This window comes from Excalfactoria chinensis, chromosome 6 (assembly GCF_039878825.1).
Source record: "Excalfactoria chinensis isolate bCotChi1 chromosome 6, bCotChi1.hap2, whole genome shotgun sequence".
Lineage (NCBI taxonomy): Eukaryota > Metazoa > Chordata > Aves > Galliformes > Phasianidae > Excalfactoria > Excalfactoria chinensis.
The window spans coordinates 2,882,449-2,896,297 of record NC_092830.1 but is presented as its reverse complement, the minus strand read 5'-3'; the positions used below and the strand labels follow the sequence as shown (position 1 = coordinate 2,896,297).

Below are 13,849 nucleotides of genomic sequence, written 5' to 3'. Positions count from 1 at the left end.
TGTCTACATTCCACTGCCACATTCGGGTCCCAGCTGGGATCTACTGTGGGGACAAAATTCTCCATCTGCCCTTGCGGGATTCGGGCAGTAATTTGAGCCTGGACGTGAGTCCTAGCCGTGTTCAGAATCAATTGTTTTTCTGTCTCTGTGAACTGTCATAGTTTTGTGGTGTTGCTGTCAATATTCCACATCATAACATCATGTGCAGTATGGATCATTCATACTCCAGTTCCGTAGAATGGTAGCATCCCGGGTGCTCAGCTCTCGGAGAAGAACTACATATCCCGGAGGACGCCACAGCCAGAGATAAGTCACGGGAGGAGGACATATATAATCTCACTCCCAGGCTGGAACTCTCTCTCTCTCTCTCAGACTCTCAGGGAGTGAGAAGCATTCCTGCCATGTCGCCTAGACTTCACAGTAGGCTTCTCAGTTTTCGGGGACTCTCTCTCTCTGTTTTGTTCGATTTATTAGCCTCAATCATTGTATTCCAATATCATATTTAGTAAAATAAGTTTTCCTCCTTAGATTGCTGCCACTGTTTTATTTTCCCTTCCTTTCCAGGGCCCCGGGAGGGGAAGGAGGGGAGGCCCTATGGGGCGGCTGCCCTGTCACGGATACAGGTAAATCTAGGTAACCTGTGACATGAACTCATCCAGCATCACGTCTATACCCGCCCAATCGGGATCCTGCTTTTAGAATCATTTCAAATCTTTAGGCGACCCCTAGTGGATCGCTCCTATGTTCCTGAACTACGCATTTCCAGTTGTCTAAATCGCTTGTTGCAAACGGTATCTTAATTCTAATGGGTATGTAGAACCCACTGCTTGTCTGACAGAAGCTTGCATAATCGTTCCTACCTTGCTACGAGTACGGGCTGTGACTGGTGACAAGCCCCTCTCTGTCAGTTCATTTCCTTCTCCTCATTCTTGGGTTTCTGCTCTTATAACCTTCTTCTTATCACCTTCTTTGTCTTATAGCTCTCTTTCCTTCTCATGGGGGGAACATAATCCTCCAGCCTTTCCCTTATTTCTCTTACTTTTAAACATCTTTCCCCAGTGCTACATGCTGAACAGCGTCGTCTCAATCTTTCACCCTTCCCTCTCTTTTCCTTCTCTAAGGCTAATACTAAAGAATCTTGTGGAGCCAGATCAGTCCCACATTCCTTTTGCCATTCTGGATAATTTCTAAGAGTGAAGGACATATCCGCATATGTTACTTCACCCCATTTACTTTCCCTTTTTAGAAACAACATTAACTGAAGGAGTATTTTATAATTTAATGATCCATTAAGGACCCAGCTTTCCCCTTCCTCTAATTTAAACTGGGGGCTTTCCCTATTTGATCCACTGGTTCAAATAAAGCCAGAGGAACAGTGTGAGGAGGTAGAGCGCTCAGTAGACACAGGAGCTACATATTCAGTATGAAATAAAAAATCAGAACCAGCAGGGGAGAACTTTGTAAATGTAGTAGGGGCAACAGGGGAGGCAGAAAATTCATTTCTTAAGGCTGTTACAGTACAAGATTGGGAAGCAGACTGGTATACATGAGTTCTCATACTTAACTAACACCTCAAAACCATTATTAGTATGAGATGTACTTGGACAAGTAGAGGCAGAAATAAAATTTCAAGGGGGCAAAATAGAGTTTAAAGTGGGAAATGGCAGATGGATAAAATTCCTGAGCCTGGCCCACAGCCAAGAAAGAAAAGGTGGTGGAAATATGAGCCTGTATCTTGGATGAAGTGTTCCCTGGTGTTTGGGCCACAGAGTCCCCAGGAAGAAGTAAAAGGGCACAACTGGTAGTAGTAAAGCTTAAGCCCAATCCAAATTAAACAGTATCCCCTGAAATTAGAAGATCAGAAAGGGGTAAAAGCAATTACTGACAAATACATTCTAGGTTCACTATTGGTAGAACGTGAGTTAGAATTTAGTACTCCCATACTACCTGTTAAAAAGCCCAGTGGGAAAGGCTATAGACTAGTTCAGGATCTAAGAGCAAGAAATAAGATTGTGGAAGGTTTACACCCAGTAGCTGCAAGCCCAGTACACTGTTAACGAGACTCAAGCCAGAATGGAAATTCTTTACAGCGTTAGGTCTGAAAGATGGCTTTTTCTGCCTCCCTTTGGCTGCAGAAAGTCAAAAATTGCTTGCATTTGAGTGGGAAAACCCAGATTCAGGAAGAAAAACTCAGTTAAGCTGCATAGTGTTACCCCAGGGATTTAAGAACAGCCCCAACAGTTTTGGAAATCAGCTAGCCAAGGAGTTGGAGGAGTGGGAGCCTCCCTCTAGCAATGGAATTCTGCTACAGTATGTAGATTATCTCCTGATTGCAATGGAGACCGAAGAGGAATGCTATCAATGGACAGTAAGGCTTCTCAGTTTCCTGGGGCTAAGTGGATACAGACTATCACAGCAGAAGGCCCAACCAGAGCAGACCCAAGTAACCTGTTTAGGTTACACGCTGTCAGGAGGACAGCGTGAACTAGGAAAGGAGAGGACAGAAGCAATATGTAGAACTCCCATGCCCACTGCAGCAAAGGACTTGTGGACTTATTTAGGAATGAGAGGATGGTGCTGATTACAAATTCATAATTACAGACTATTAGTAAAACCGTTATAGCAGCTGCTGAAGAAAAATCCAGCAAAATTAACTGGGAATGGAGAAGCTAAAAGAGCGTTCTGGGAACTAAAGCAGAGATTGATGGAGGCCCCATCCCTGGGACTCCTGGATGTGTCCAAGCCATTTATTTTATTTTCATGCGAAAAACAAGGAATAGCTACGGGGGTGCTGGCACAGGAACTGGTGCCATACAGAAGGGCAGTATCTGGCTTCTCTAAACAGCTGGATGAGGTAAGCAAGGGCTGGCCTGCCTGCTTGAGAGCGATAGCAGCAGTAATCTGAGATATACAACGAGCACGAAAATTTACTATGGGACAAAGAATAACTGTATTTGTACCACATACAGTTACCACAGTTTTAGAACAAAAAGGCCACCTCCCAATTCCTACTGATTCGAACAGTGTGCCTCCAGTGGCGCAGTGGTATGAGGTGCTGCTTGCAACACCAGAGGCCTGGGGGTTGAATCCCCCCTGTGGCGCAAGTGGCAGAAATGCTGCTCTGCTCCACGGAAAGGCTCGAATCCCGGGAATTGGACTCGATGATCTCTAAGGTCCCTTCCAACTTGCAAGTTATTGTGATACAGTGATACCATGTGATTAGTGTCAGTCTGTTATTCTGTCCGCCTAGCCGTAGGCGCTTTGGGAGCTGTCTCCTCGTCCGTTCACCCTGGTTGTCGTCGCTGGCAGCGACATGTCTGCAAATTTTCAAATGGAATGTTTGCAGTTGCAATCAAATATTCAAATACACAATTTGATCATGTCTCTACACCAGTCTCTGTAGGTAAGACTGATCATTCTCACATCATCAAGCCCCGTGGAGCTGGAAGACATGGACAGGAAGCCGAATCAAGCCTTTATAATCCAAGGGGAAGTAGTTAGTGACCTACTTCATGCCGCTTGAACACACATAAATTGATGGGGCCATGTGGGATCCATTCAAGGTTACTGAAAGTAAGGGTGGAATTGCTGGCTAGCCACTTGCCACTTTTCACAGCTCTCCTGGTTAACTAGGAGGGCCCAGTTTATTGCGGCTTAGGCAATGGGATGCCATCAACTAATTGATGAAGGAGAAGGCTCCGGGGAATTACAGGCTCCTCACTCTGACCTTGGTACAAGGGAAGGTCACTGAGCACATCGTCTTGAGTGCCATCACACAGCACGTCCAGGACAACCCCGTGATCGCACCCAGTCAGCACGCCTTTCTACACAAGGCAGCTCCTGCTTCACTAGACACAGCACCTCCTAGGATAAGAAGGCCTAGCTCCTGGTGAGCTAGGAAAAGGCTGCGGACGTTGCTTTGCCAGACTTCAGCAAAGCATCTGATACTGTTACAGGGGGGAGACTAGCTTGCTAGACAAAGAAAGGAGAGCAACGCACCACGGGAACAGAAGTCAACCATTCTCTAGCCACCTTCCTTCATAAATATGCTGAGTGAGATGGGAGTAGGGGCATCAGGGCCTGTCTCTGCCATCCTCCTTTGCCTGCTCTTTCACCAAGGGGCAGCATGACAGCATTTCAAGGCATTGCCAAGTGGTCGGGCAAGAGGCTAATGGCTGTGACAGCACAGAAGCTGCATTTCTGCAGGAACAAGGACGTGAGGTTGTGCCTAGAGCCCTTAGCATGTCTCAGCTCTTTTCCCTCAACGTCCCTGATGCTAACGTGCGGATGGATGACTCAGAGTGAGGTAGAGCAGAGGCTCCTTACAGTGGCTCAGCAACTCCTGGTCAGTCACAGGGGGCCTGCGAGGGCCACCTGGCAATTAAAAGGCACTACCTGCGCCTCTGTGTCCCCTGCCAAGAGAAAGGAAGCCAGGTTCTCGTGGCACACGTCTGGGAAAACAAGCGACTAGGGAAAGGGCCCAAGGCCAGTGTGGTCTGGCGAGAGAATGCTGAAGCAGAACCACTTGGCGGTGGCCCGCTTCCAGGCCTGACTCAGCAGCCTCCCTCCTTCACCAGGGCCTCCTGGTGCTCCAGCCTCTCCCCAGGCGTGCAATGAGTAAATCCAGTTTGGTAAGGCACAGCCCGTGCCCTTCCCACACAAAACACTCTGACTTTACCCAAATAAAGGAAACAGCTGGAAGCCTTTGCAGGTCAGGAAATTGTGTGCATCATCATGGCCGGGGGGAGCAGAGACGCGCCGCGGAGCTGCCTGGCCCACTCCAGCTATGGTCTCAAAGTTTCCCTCTCTGCATACGCACAATGAAGTTTCTCACCGGATCACAGGGGGCCTGGGTTGAACATCAGCTTCCACCCTCACGCGGACATCGGAGTCCCCTGTAGAGGCTTGCCTGTGCTAGGAGCTCCTGCGTAGCCCGCCGGCACCACTTTTGCTCAGGGTAGGCTCAGCCTGTCAGCGCAAGGCACGTGTGCCATCCCTTCAGCAGTGGTCCGCACGCAAAGCCCTACCAACTGGGAGCTGTGACCTCTGGGATGGGGAGGAAGCGCACAGCACCTGCGCACGGCCTGATTCTTCTGCAGGTCTTCACCAGCAATGGCAACGAGGCCTCTTGCGAGCGTCGGCCTGAGGAAGAAACACAACCGCCATCAACCAGATTGCTTCAGCCTTACGCAGCATGACAAGGGAGCTAAGCATTTCAGGTGAAGGAAGAATGTCTTTCATCTGCCAGCAGAGCTTGGGAAGCCAAAATCACCCTTTCTGAATGCGCTTTGTGTTTTTGACACTTCAGCTCCCTCGGGGCCATCAGGCGCAGCATAAATAGTTGCCTCGTCTCCCAGCTACTCTATTCCCTGCTGGGGCCTTGCTCTCCTCTGTGAAGCCGGTAAGTCTGCGATCTCCTTGCTTTCTGTCTGCTCACCGGTCAGAATGCCTCCCAAGGAGGGGGCTGCATTCATTTTTCCTGCCTTGTCCTCCACAAACGGTCTGGGGCTACCAACCGTGCCAGCCTGTATCTGGGGAGGGCGGTTGGGGAGCATGGCTTTTTCATCTGAAGCGGGGCGTTGCAGGGCTGCTTTGAAAGCCATTCAAGACCCTGGCTGTGCGGCCAGAAATTTCTAACCAGTGCCTTGGCCTCTTCCTCCACCATACCCCACCAGGGCGGCAATGCACCTTTTGCATTGTTAGCGCGGCCTGGAATTTCCTCAGGAAAGCTAGTTCCACCAGAGGTGTCTTAGTACGCAGTGTCTTCTGTCTTCAGTAGCCCTGTTGCGCTTTGCTTGCACTTGTCTCCTTCTGAAAGAAGCAGGGGGAGTGAGGGGGGCAGAGCAGCAGAGCTGTCGGAGCAGAAGGAGAGCTCTTTTTACAGGGAAAAGCCGTTGAGGAAACTAGCTGAGGTCTTGCTTCTGGAAGAATAGGTAACCACCCACTGGAAAGAAAGGCTCAAGTGCAGGACCTCCACAGAGTAATGCTGAGAGTGATGCTTTTCTGTTGTACCGTAGAACATCTTTCCCCCCCGACCGAGGAGATAGCAGCGAGGACAAAGTCATCCCCCCCCCCCCCACACACACACCCCACATCCCCCCGGAAAGAGTTAGCGTCCTGTTCCTCATACCTTTCTCAGGATGTGGTGTGAGGAGGAGCCTCTTCTCACAGATGAAAATTCCAGGCCAGCCTTCAAGGCTGACTAGAATGATGGCTGTGGGCTGTGAGGGAAACGCCCTTGCAGCCTGGACGTGGACCCTTGATCACGGAGCAAGGGCGAGTTGGAGAGGGCCTCCGCTGGGCACACTGGGGAGGGACAAGACAGACTGGAAAGGAGCTTCAGCTGGACGGGAGGAGCTTCCCTCTCTGACCGCCATCCCTAACCTACCCACCAATACCCATCCCCAGCCTACCCAGATACTCACACACTCCCCGTCAGCAGCCACGACAGGGCCTTCAGCTCTTGGCTCGTGACACCAGAGCGCCTTGAGCGGCAGCTCGAGCCCTCAGCGGCAGCTCGAGCCCTCAGCTCACTCTCCCCTCCATCTTGCAGAGTCACCTCCGTCCTCCGCCAGACATGTCGTGCTACGGCCCGTGCCAGACAGCCGCCTGCGGCCCAGCCCCGCTTGCCAACAGCTGCAACGAGCCGTGTGTCCTTCGTTGTGCCGACTCCAGTGTAGCGATCCAGCCCCCACCGGTCGTGGTGACGCTGCCGGGCCCAATCCTCAGCTCCTTCCCTCAGAGCACAGCCGTGGGATCCACAGCGTCGGCTGCCGTGGGGAGCTCTCTCAGCGCTGGCAGTGTGCCCGTCGGTGCTGGGGGCTCCCTGGGGCTGGGGGGCTTTGGGTGGTCAGGGCTGGGCCGTGGGCTCTGTGGGACTCTGGGACGTGGCAATGTCTTCTGCTAAAGCCCGTGGATCAGCTGCCTGCGCATGAGCACCGCGGGTCTTGAAGGCAGCCCTGGAGCCAGCCCTGACGGCATGGCCACGGCCTGCAGAGGAGCCGAGTTCCCACCGACGTCTCCTGCTCATTGCCCGCCCTCTTTCCCCTGCTTACTCTCCGTGGTCTTCCGCTTTCACTGAGCTTTACAGAACGCCCAAAGGGCACTGCTGAAACTCTCAGCTGTAGCCTGTCCCTCTCCTTCTCCCATTAAAGACATTGAGCATCAGCTTTGGAAATGAGTCTCCTTTCCTTCTCCCTCCTTGCCCAGCCCCCGCCAGCCCAGTATGCAACAGACTTCATCTCCTTGCAAAACTCTGGGGGACTCTGTACTTCTGGGCTTTGAGAGTGCAGAGTCTTCCATTCCTCGCAGGGGGAGATAAGATCATTTCACGCTGAGAGCTCTCTGGGAAGGACGATCATTGCTCACTGGCACCGCTCAGGAGCCACGCAGCCAAGTGTGAAGGGAGACGGCATTTTCTGCGGAATGTTCCTGGGCTGCTTTAACTGCTGCAGGGACAGGAGATCCTCCTGGGTTGGTAAGAACCCATGCAGTCTCGGGCTACTTTGGTAGGAAACGTTTTTCTAACAAGCCAGAAAGTCAACTCAAGCCATACCGACCGTTCACAAGACAGACAGCTTCCCAACTCCTTTTTCCTCAAGGAATTTCACCCGTTCTCGAGACAGGCAGCTTTCCAGCTCCTTCTCCATCCACAAGGGCCCAAGCCAGCTGTCCCGTCACACACGGAAAGTCGGGAGTGGAGGCGTGAAACAGGCAAACTCTCCCGCACTCCATTTTGGGAGAGAGAAAGACACTGTGTCCGTTTAACCGTCTCCTCCACAAAGGGGACAGTTTGACCAAGGAAGAAACTCCTGAGCTCGACAAAGCTAGTTGGAAAGGACCAAGTTCTCTCTGGCGGGGGAAGCCGAGTAACATGGTGCTCCATCTGTTCCCAGGACAATCACAAGCCTACGGGTTGAGAAGGCGTGAGCGTGGCTGAAACGGGAACAGTGTCTGGGAGAGATCAGCATGAAAGCGCTTCTGGTCCCAGCTCTGAGGACTGAGGATCACTCCTTTTTTTTTTTTTTTTTAATTCATTTACTTACATTGTGCGTGTGTGTGCGTTTGTGGGTGCGCACACGTCTGTGCATGTGTGCAGGAGAAAAACTAACGAAGCGGAGCAGAAAGAAAGAGTAACAGAAGTAACGCAGAGTTAGGGAACTGTGGAGGTTTGAAGGGACCTCTTGAGACTGATCAGTCCGAGACAGCTGCTGAAGCAAGGTCAGCTTGAGCTGGTTGGTGGGGGCACAGTCCGGCCAGGTTTCAGTACCTCAAAGGATGTCAAGTTTACAGCTTCTCGGGGCCCTCCTTTCCATTCGGTGACCACCCTCACTTTAAGACAGATGGTTCTGGTGTTGAGATGGATGTCCGCAACTATCACTGGGCTGAGTTACAACTCCATTTAATTAAGGGACCAACTTAAATGCCTCGCTACAAATGCACGTGTCGTGAGAAATACGCAGCGGGGAACGGGAATTTTTAGCCCAGGCTCAGGACTACGAGGTCGTAGGCCTCGGTGGGACGAGATGGGATGGCTTTCATGACCGGAGGGCAGGGAAGGAGAGAAGGCAAGGGAGCCCTCTGTGTTACGGACAGGCTTGACTGGACGCAACTTAGTTGTCGTGATGGCAGGGCCATGCGTGGCTGCGCGGGGGTCAGGCAAAAGACCAACATGGCAGAAACTGTGGCAGGACTATGTGACCGACCACCCAGCTGGCACGAAGAAGCAGATGGAAGGGTCTACCCAATTAAGATAAGGGGAGAGAACAGCTGTACTACTAATGGTAAAAGAATGCAAGCTAGAGGTCAGGCTGGACGGGGCTCTGAGCACCCGACTGGGCTTTAGGTGTCCCCGTTGACTGCAGTGGACTTGGACTAGATGACCTTTAAAGGTCCCTTCCAACGCAAATGGTTCTATGATTCTGTGATGAATTACAGGCTTCTCCGTCTGACTGCAGCTGTGAGGGCATTGGCCTACCTACATTTGCCAGGGATAGCGAGGCAAGAAAACTGTTGAGTACTCCAGTTGCAAACGATGGGAACAGCTCTTTCCCATGGAGTGGCCCTGCCTGGCCCTGGGCATGCACCCATCCCTCAGCAACAGCCAAACACGGGCATGCAATTGACTCTGTCTGAACTGAAACCAGGGCATGGGGAGGGCGCAGTGCAGTGCGAACTCGAGTTACAGGGAGTAATTGAATGCATTTTGAGACACTCGCTAAACAAAGGCCTGTGAACAGCAAAAGCATGCAGCCTTGCTTTCTGTTCTGATACAGCAATTTGAGAAGTGGTTTCCAGACGGCTGAAAATATTGTCCAACTTTTGGAACAGCTGATACATCGTTTTCAGTCAACATAATTACATTGTCTGTGTGGGGATGTTTTTGATGGAGCAGGACTGTGATTGGCTGCAGCTGGAGTTGAGCGGGCCGTGATCGGCTGCAGCTGGAGTTGAGCAACCCAGTATCCCAAGAGACTACTTGAACCGACCCTGACGGGAGTTAATGAGGAAGTCTGGCAACAACCAATCCCAACTAGGACACAGTGCCAAGGGGAGCCAATCGGGGCTCCGTTGCGTTTGTTTAGCACTATAAGAATGGTCACCTTGCTGTGGGGGTGTGGGTTTTTTCCTTCGTCCCACATAATAAAGCAGGAAGACGGATATCACAAGATTAGTGTCAGTCTGTTATTCTGTCCGCCTAGCCGTAGGCGCTTTGGGAGCTGTCTCCTCGTCCGTTCACCCTGGTTGTCGTCGCTGGCAGCGACATGTCAGCAAATTTTCAAATGGAATGTTTGCAGTTGCAATCAAATATTCAAATACACAATTTGATCATGTCTCTACACCAGTCTCTGTAGGTAAGACTGATCATTCTCACATCATCAAGCCCCGTGGAGCTGGAAGACATGGACAGGAAGCCGAATCAAGCCTTTATAATCCAAGGGGAAGTAGTTAGTGACCTACTTCATGCCGCTTGAACACACATAAATTGATGGGGCCATGTGGGATCCATTCAAGGTTACTGAAAGTAAGGGTGGAATTGCTGGCTAGCCACTTGCCACTTTTCACAGCTCTCCTGGTTAACTAGGAGGGCCCAGTTTATTGCGGCTTAGGCAATGGGATGCCATCAACTAATTGGTGAAGGAGAAGGCTCCGGGGAATTACAGGCTCCTCACTCTGACCTTGGTACAAGGGAAGGTCACTGAGCACATCGTCTTGAGTGCCATCACACAGCACGTCCAGGACAACCCCGTGATCGCACCCAGTCAGCACGCCTTTCTACACAAGGCAGCTCCTGCTTCACTAGACACAGCACCTCCTAGGATAAGAAGGCCTAGCTCCTGGTGAGCTAGGAAAAGGCTGCGGACGTTGCTTTGCCAGACTTCAGCAAAGCATCTGATACTGTTACAGGGGGGAGACTAGCTTGCTAGACAAAGAAAGGAGAGCAACGCACCACGGGAACAGAAGTCAACCATTCTCTAGCCACCTTCCTTCATAAATATGCTGAGTGAGATGGGAGTAGGGGCATCAGGGCCTGTCTCTGCCATCCTCCTTTGCCTGCTCTTTCACCAAGGGGCAGCATGACAGCATTTCAAGGCATTGCCAAGTGGTCGGGCAAGAGGCTAATGGCTGTGACAGCACAGAAGCTGCATTTCTGCAGGAACAAGGACGTGAGGTTGTGCCTAGAGCCCTTAGCATGTCTCAGCTCTTTTCCCTCAACGTCCCTGATGCTAACGTGCGGATGGATGACTCAGAGTGAGGTAGAGCAGAGGCTCCTTACAGTGGCTCAGCAACTCCTGGTCAGTCACAGGGGGCCTGCGAGGGCCACCTGGCAATTAAAAGGCACTACCTGCGCCTCTGTGTCCCCTGCCAAGAGAAAGGAAGCCAGGTTCTCGTGGCGCACGTCTGGGAAAACAAGCGACTAGGGAAAGGGCCCAAGGCCAGTGTGTTCTGGCGAGAGAATGCTGAAGCAGAACCACTTGGCGGTGGCCCGCTTCCAGGCCTGACTCAGCAGCCTCCCTCCTTCACCAGGGCCTCCTGGTGCTCCAGCCTCTCCCCGGGCGTGCAATGAGTAAATCCAGTTTGGTAAGGCACAGCCCGTGCCCTTCCCACACAAAACACTCTGACTTTACCCAAATAAAGGAAACAGCTGGAAGCCTTTGCAGGTCAGGAAATTGTGTGCATCATCATGGCCGGGGGGAGCAGAGACGCGCCGCGGAGCTGCCTGGCCCACTCCAGCTATGGTCTCAAAGTTTCCCTCTCTGCATACGCACAATGAAGTTTCTCACCGGATCACAGGGGGCCTGGGTTGAACATCAGCTTCCACCCTCACGCGGACATCGGAGTCCCCTGTAGAGGCTTGCCTGTGCTAGGAGCTCCTGCGTAGCCCGCCGGCACCACTTTTGCTCAGGGTAGGCTCAGCCTGTCAGCGCAAGGCACGTGTGCCATCCCTTCAGCAGTGGTCCGCACGCAAAGCCCTACCAACTGGGAGCTGTGACCTCTGGGATGGGGAGGAAGCGCACAGCACCTGCGCACGGCCTGATTCTTCTGCAGGTCTTCACCAGCAATGGCAACGAGGCCTCTTGCGAGCGTCGGCCTGAGGAAGAAACACAACCGCCATCAACCAGATTGCTTCAGCCTTACGCAGCATGACAAGGGAGCTAAGCATTTCAGGTGAAGGAAGAATGTCTTTCATCTGCCAGCAGAGCTTGGGAAGCCAAAATCACCCTTTCTGAATGCGCTTTGTGTTTTTGACACTTCAGCTCCCTCGGGGCCATCAGGCGCAGCATAAATAGTTGCCTCGTCTCCCAGCTACTCTATTCCCTGCTGGGGCCTTGCTCTCCTCTGTGAAGCCGGTAAGTCTGCGATCTCCTTGCTTTCTGTCTGCTCACCGGTCAGAATGCCTCCCAAGGAGGGGGCTGCATTCATTTTTCCTGCCTTGTCCTCCACAAACGGTCTGGGGCTACCAACCGTGCCAGCCTGTATCTGGGGAGGGCGGCTGGGGAGCGTGGCTTTTTCATCTGAAGCGGGGCGTTGCAGGGCTGCTTTGAAAGCCATTCAAGACCCTGGCTGTGCGGCCAGAAATTTCTAACCAGTGCCTTGGCCTCTTCCTCCACCATACCCCACCAGGGCGGCAATGCACCTTTTGCATTGTTAGCGCGGCCTGGAATTTCCTCAGGAAAGCTAGTTCCACCAGAGGTGTCTTAGTACGCAGTGTCTTCTGTCTTCAGTAGCCCTGTTGCGCTTTGCTTGCACTTGTCTCCTTCTGAAAGAAGCAGGGGGAGTGAGGGGGGCAGAGCAGCAGAGCTGTCGGAGCAGAAGGAGAGCTCTTTTTACAGGGAAAAGCCGTTGAGGAAACTAGCTGAGGTCTTGCTTCTGGAAGAATAGGTAACCACCCACTGGAAAGAAAGGCTCAAGTGCAGGACCTCCACAGAGTAATGCTGAGAGTGATGCTTTTCTGTTGTACCGTAGAACATCTTTCCCCCCCGACCGAGGAGATAGCAGCGAGGACAAAGTCATCCCCCCCCCCCCCCACACACACACCCCACATCCCCCCGGAAAGAGTTAGCGTCCTGTTCCTCATACCTTTCTCAGGATGTGGTGTGAGGAGGAGCCTCTTCTCACAGATGAAAATTCCAGGCCAGCCTTCAAGGCTGACTAGAATGATGGCTGTGGGCTGTGAGGGAAACGCCCTTGCAGCCTGGACGTGGACCCTTGATCACGGAGCAAGGGCGAGTTGAAGAGGGCCTCCGCTGGGCACACTGGGGAGGGACAAGACAGACTGGAAAGGAGCTTCAGCTGGACGGGAGGAGCTTCCCTCTCTGACCGCCATCCCTAACCTACCCACCAATACCCATCCCCAGCCTACCCAGATACTCACACACTCCCCCTCAGCAGCCACGGCAGGGCCTTCAGCTCTTGGCTCGTGACACCAGAGCGCCTTGAGCGGCAGCTCGAGCCCTCAGCGGCAGCTCGAGCCCTCAGCTCACTCTCCCCTCCATCTTGCAGAGTCACCTCCGTCCTCTGCCAGACATGTCGTGCTACGGCCCGTGCCAGACAGCCGCCTGCGGCCCAGCCCCGCTTGCCAACAGCTGCAACGAGCCGTGTGTCCTTCGTTGTGCTGACTCCAGTGTAGCGATCCAGCCCCCACCGGTCGTGGTGACGCTGCCGGGCCCAATCCTCAGCTCCTTCCCTCAGAGCACAGCCGTGGGATCCACAGCGTCGGCTGCCGTGGGGAGCTCTCTCAGCGCTGGCAGTGTGCCCGTCGGTGCTGGGGGCTCCCTGGGGCTGGGGGGCTTTGGGTGGTCAGGGCTGGGCCGTGGGCTCTGTGGGACTCTGGGACGTGGCAATGTCTTCTGCTAAAGCCCGTGGATCAGCTGCCTGCGCATGAGCACCGCGGGTCTTGAAGGCAGCCCTGGAGCCAGCCCTGACGGCATGGCCACGGCCTGCAGAGGAGCCGAGTTCCCACCGACGTCTCCTGCTCATTGCCCGCCCTCTTTCCCCTGCTTACTCTCCGTGGTCTTCCGCTTTCACTGAGCTTTACAGAACGCCCAAAGGGCACTGCTGAAGCTCTCAGCTGTAGCCTGTCCCTCTCCTTCTCCCATTAAAGACATTGAGCATCAGCTTTGGAAATGAGTCTCCTTTCCTTCTCCCTCCTTGCCCAGCCCCCGCCAGCCCAGTATGCAACAGACTTCATCTCCTTGCAAAACTCTGGGGGACTCTGTACTTCTGGGCTTTGAGAGTGCAGAGTCTTCCATTCCTCGCAGGGGGAGATAAGATCATTTCACGCTGAGAGCTCTCTGGGAAGGACGATCATTGCTCACTGGCACCGCTCAGGAGCCACGCAGCCAAG

General features: G+C 53.0%; 2 protein-coding genes across 2 annotated transcripts; both read left to right on the top strand.

Annotated features, from left to right (window-relative positions):
- The first annotated feature begins 6,577 nt into the window (after positions 1 to 6,577).
- LOC140254012 (beta-keratin-related protein) lies at positions 6,578 to 6,907 on the top strand. The gene has a single exon (XM_072340184.1). It carries the CDS (start codon positions 6,578 to 6,580, stop codon positions 6,905 to 6,907), a length of 330 nt encoding a protein of 109 aa, XP_072196285.1.
- Positions 6,908 to 13,029: 6,122 nt separating this feature from the next.
- Positions 13,030 to 13,359, top strand: LOC140254011 (beta-keratin-related protein). Its single transcript, XM_072340183.1, has one exon. It carries the CDS (start codon positions 13,030 to 13,032, stop codon positions 13,357 to 13,359), a length of 330 nt encoding a protein of 109 aa, XP_072196284.1.
- Positions 13,360 to 13,849: the final 490 nt, after the last annotated feature.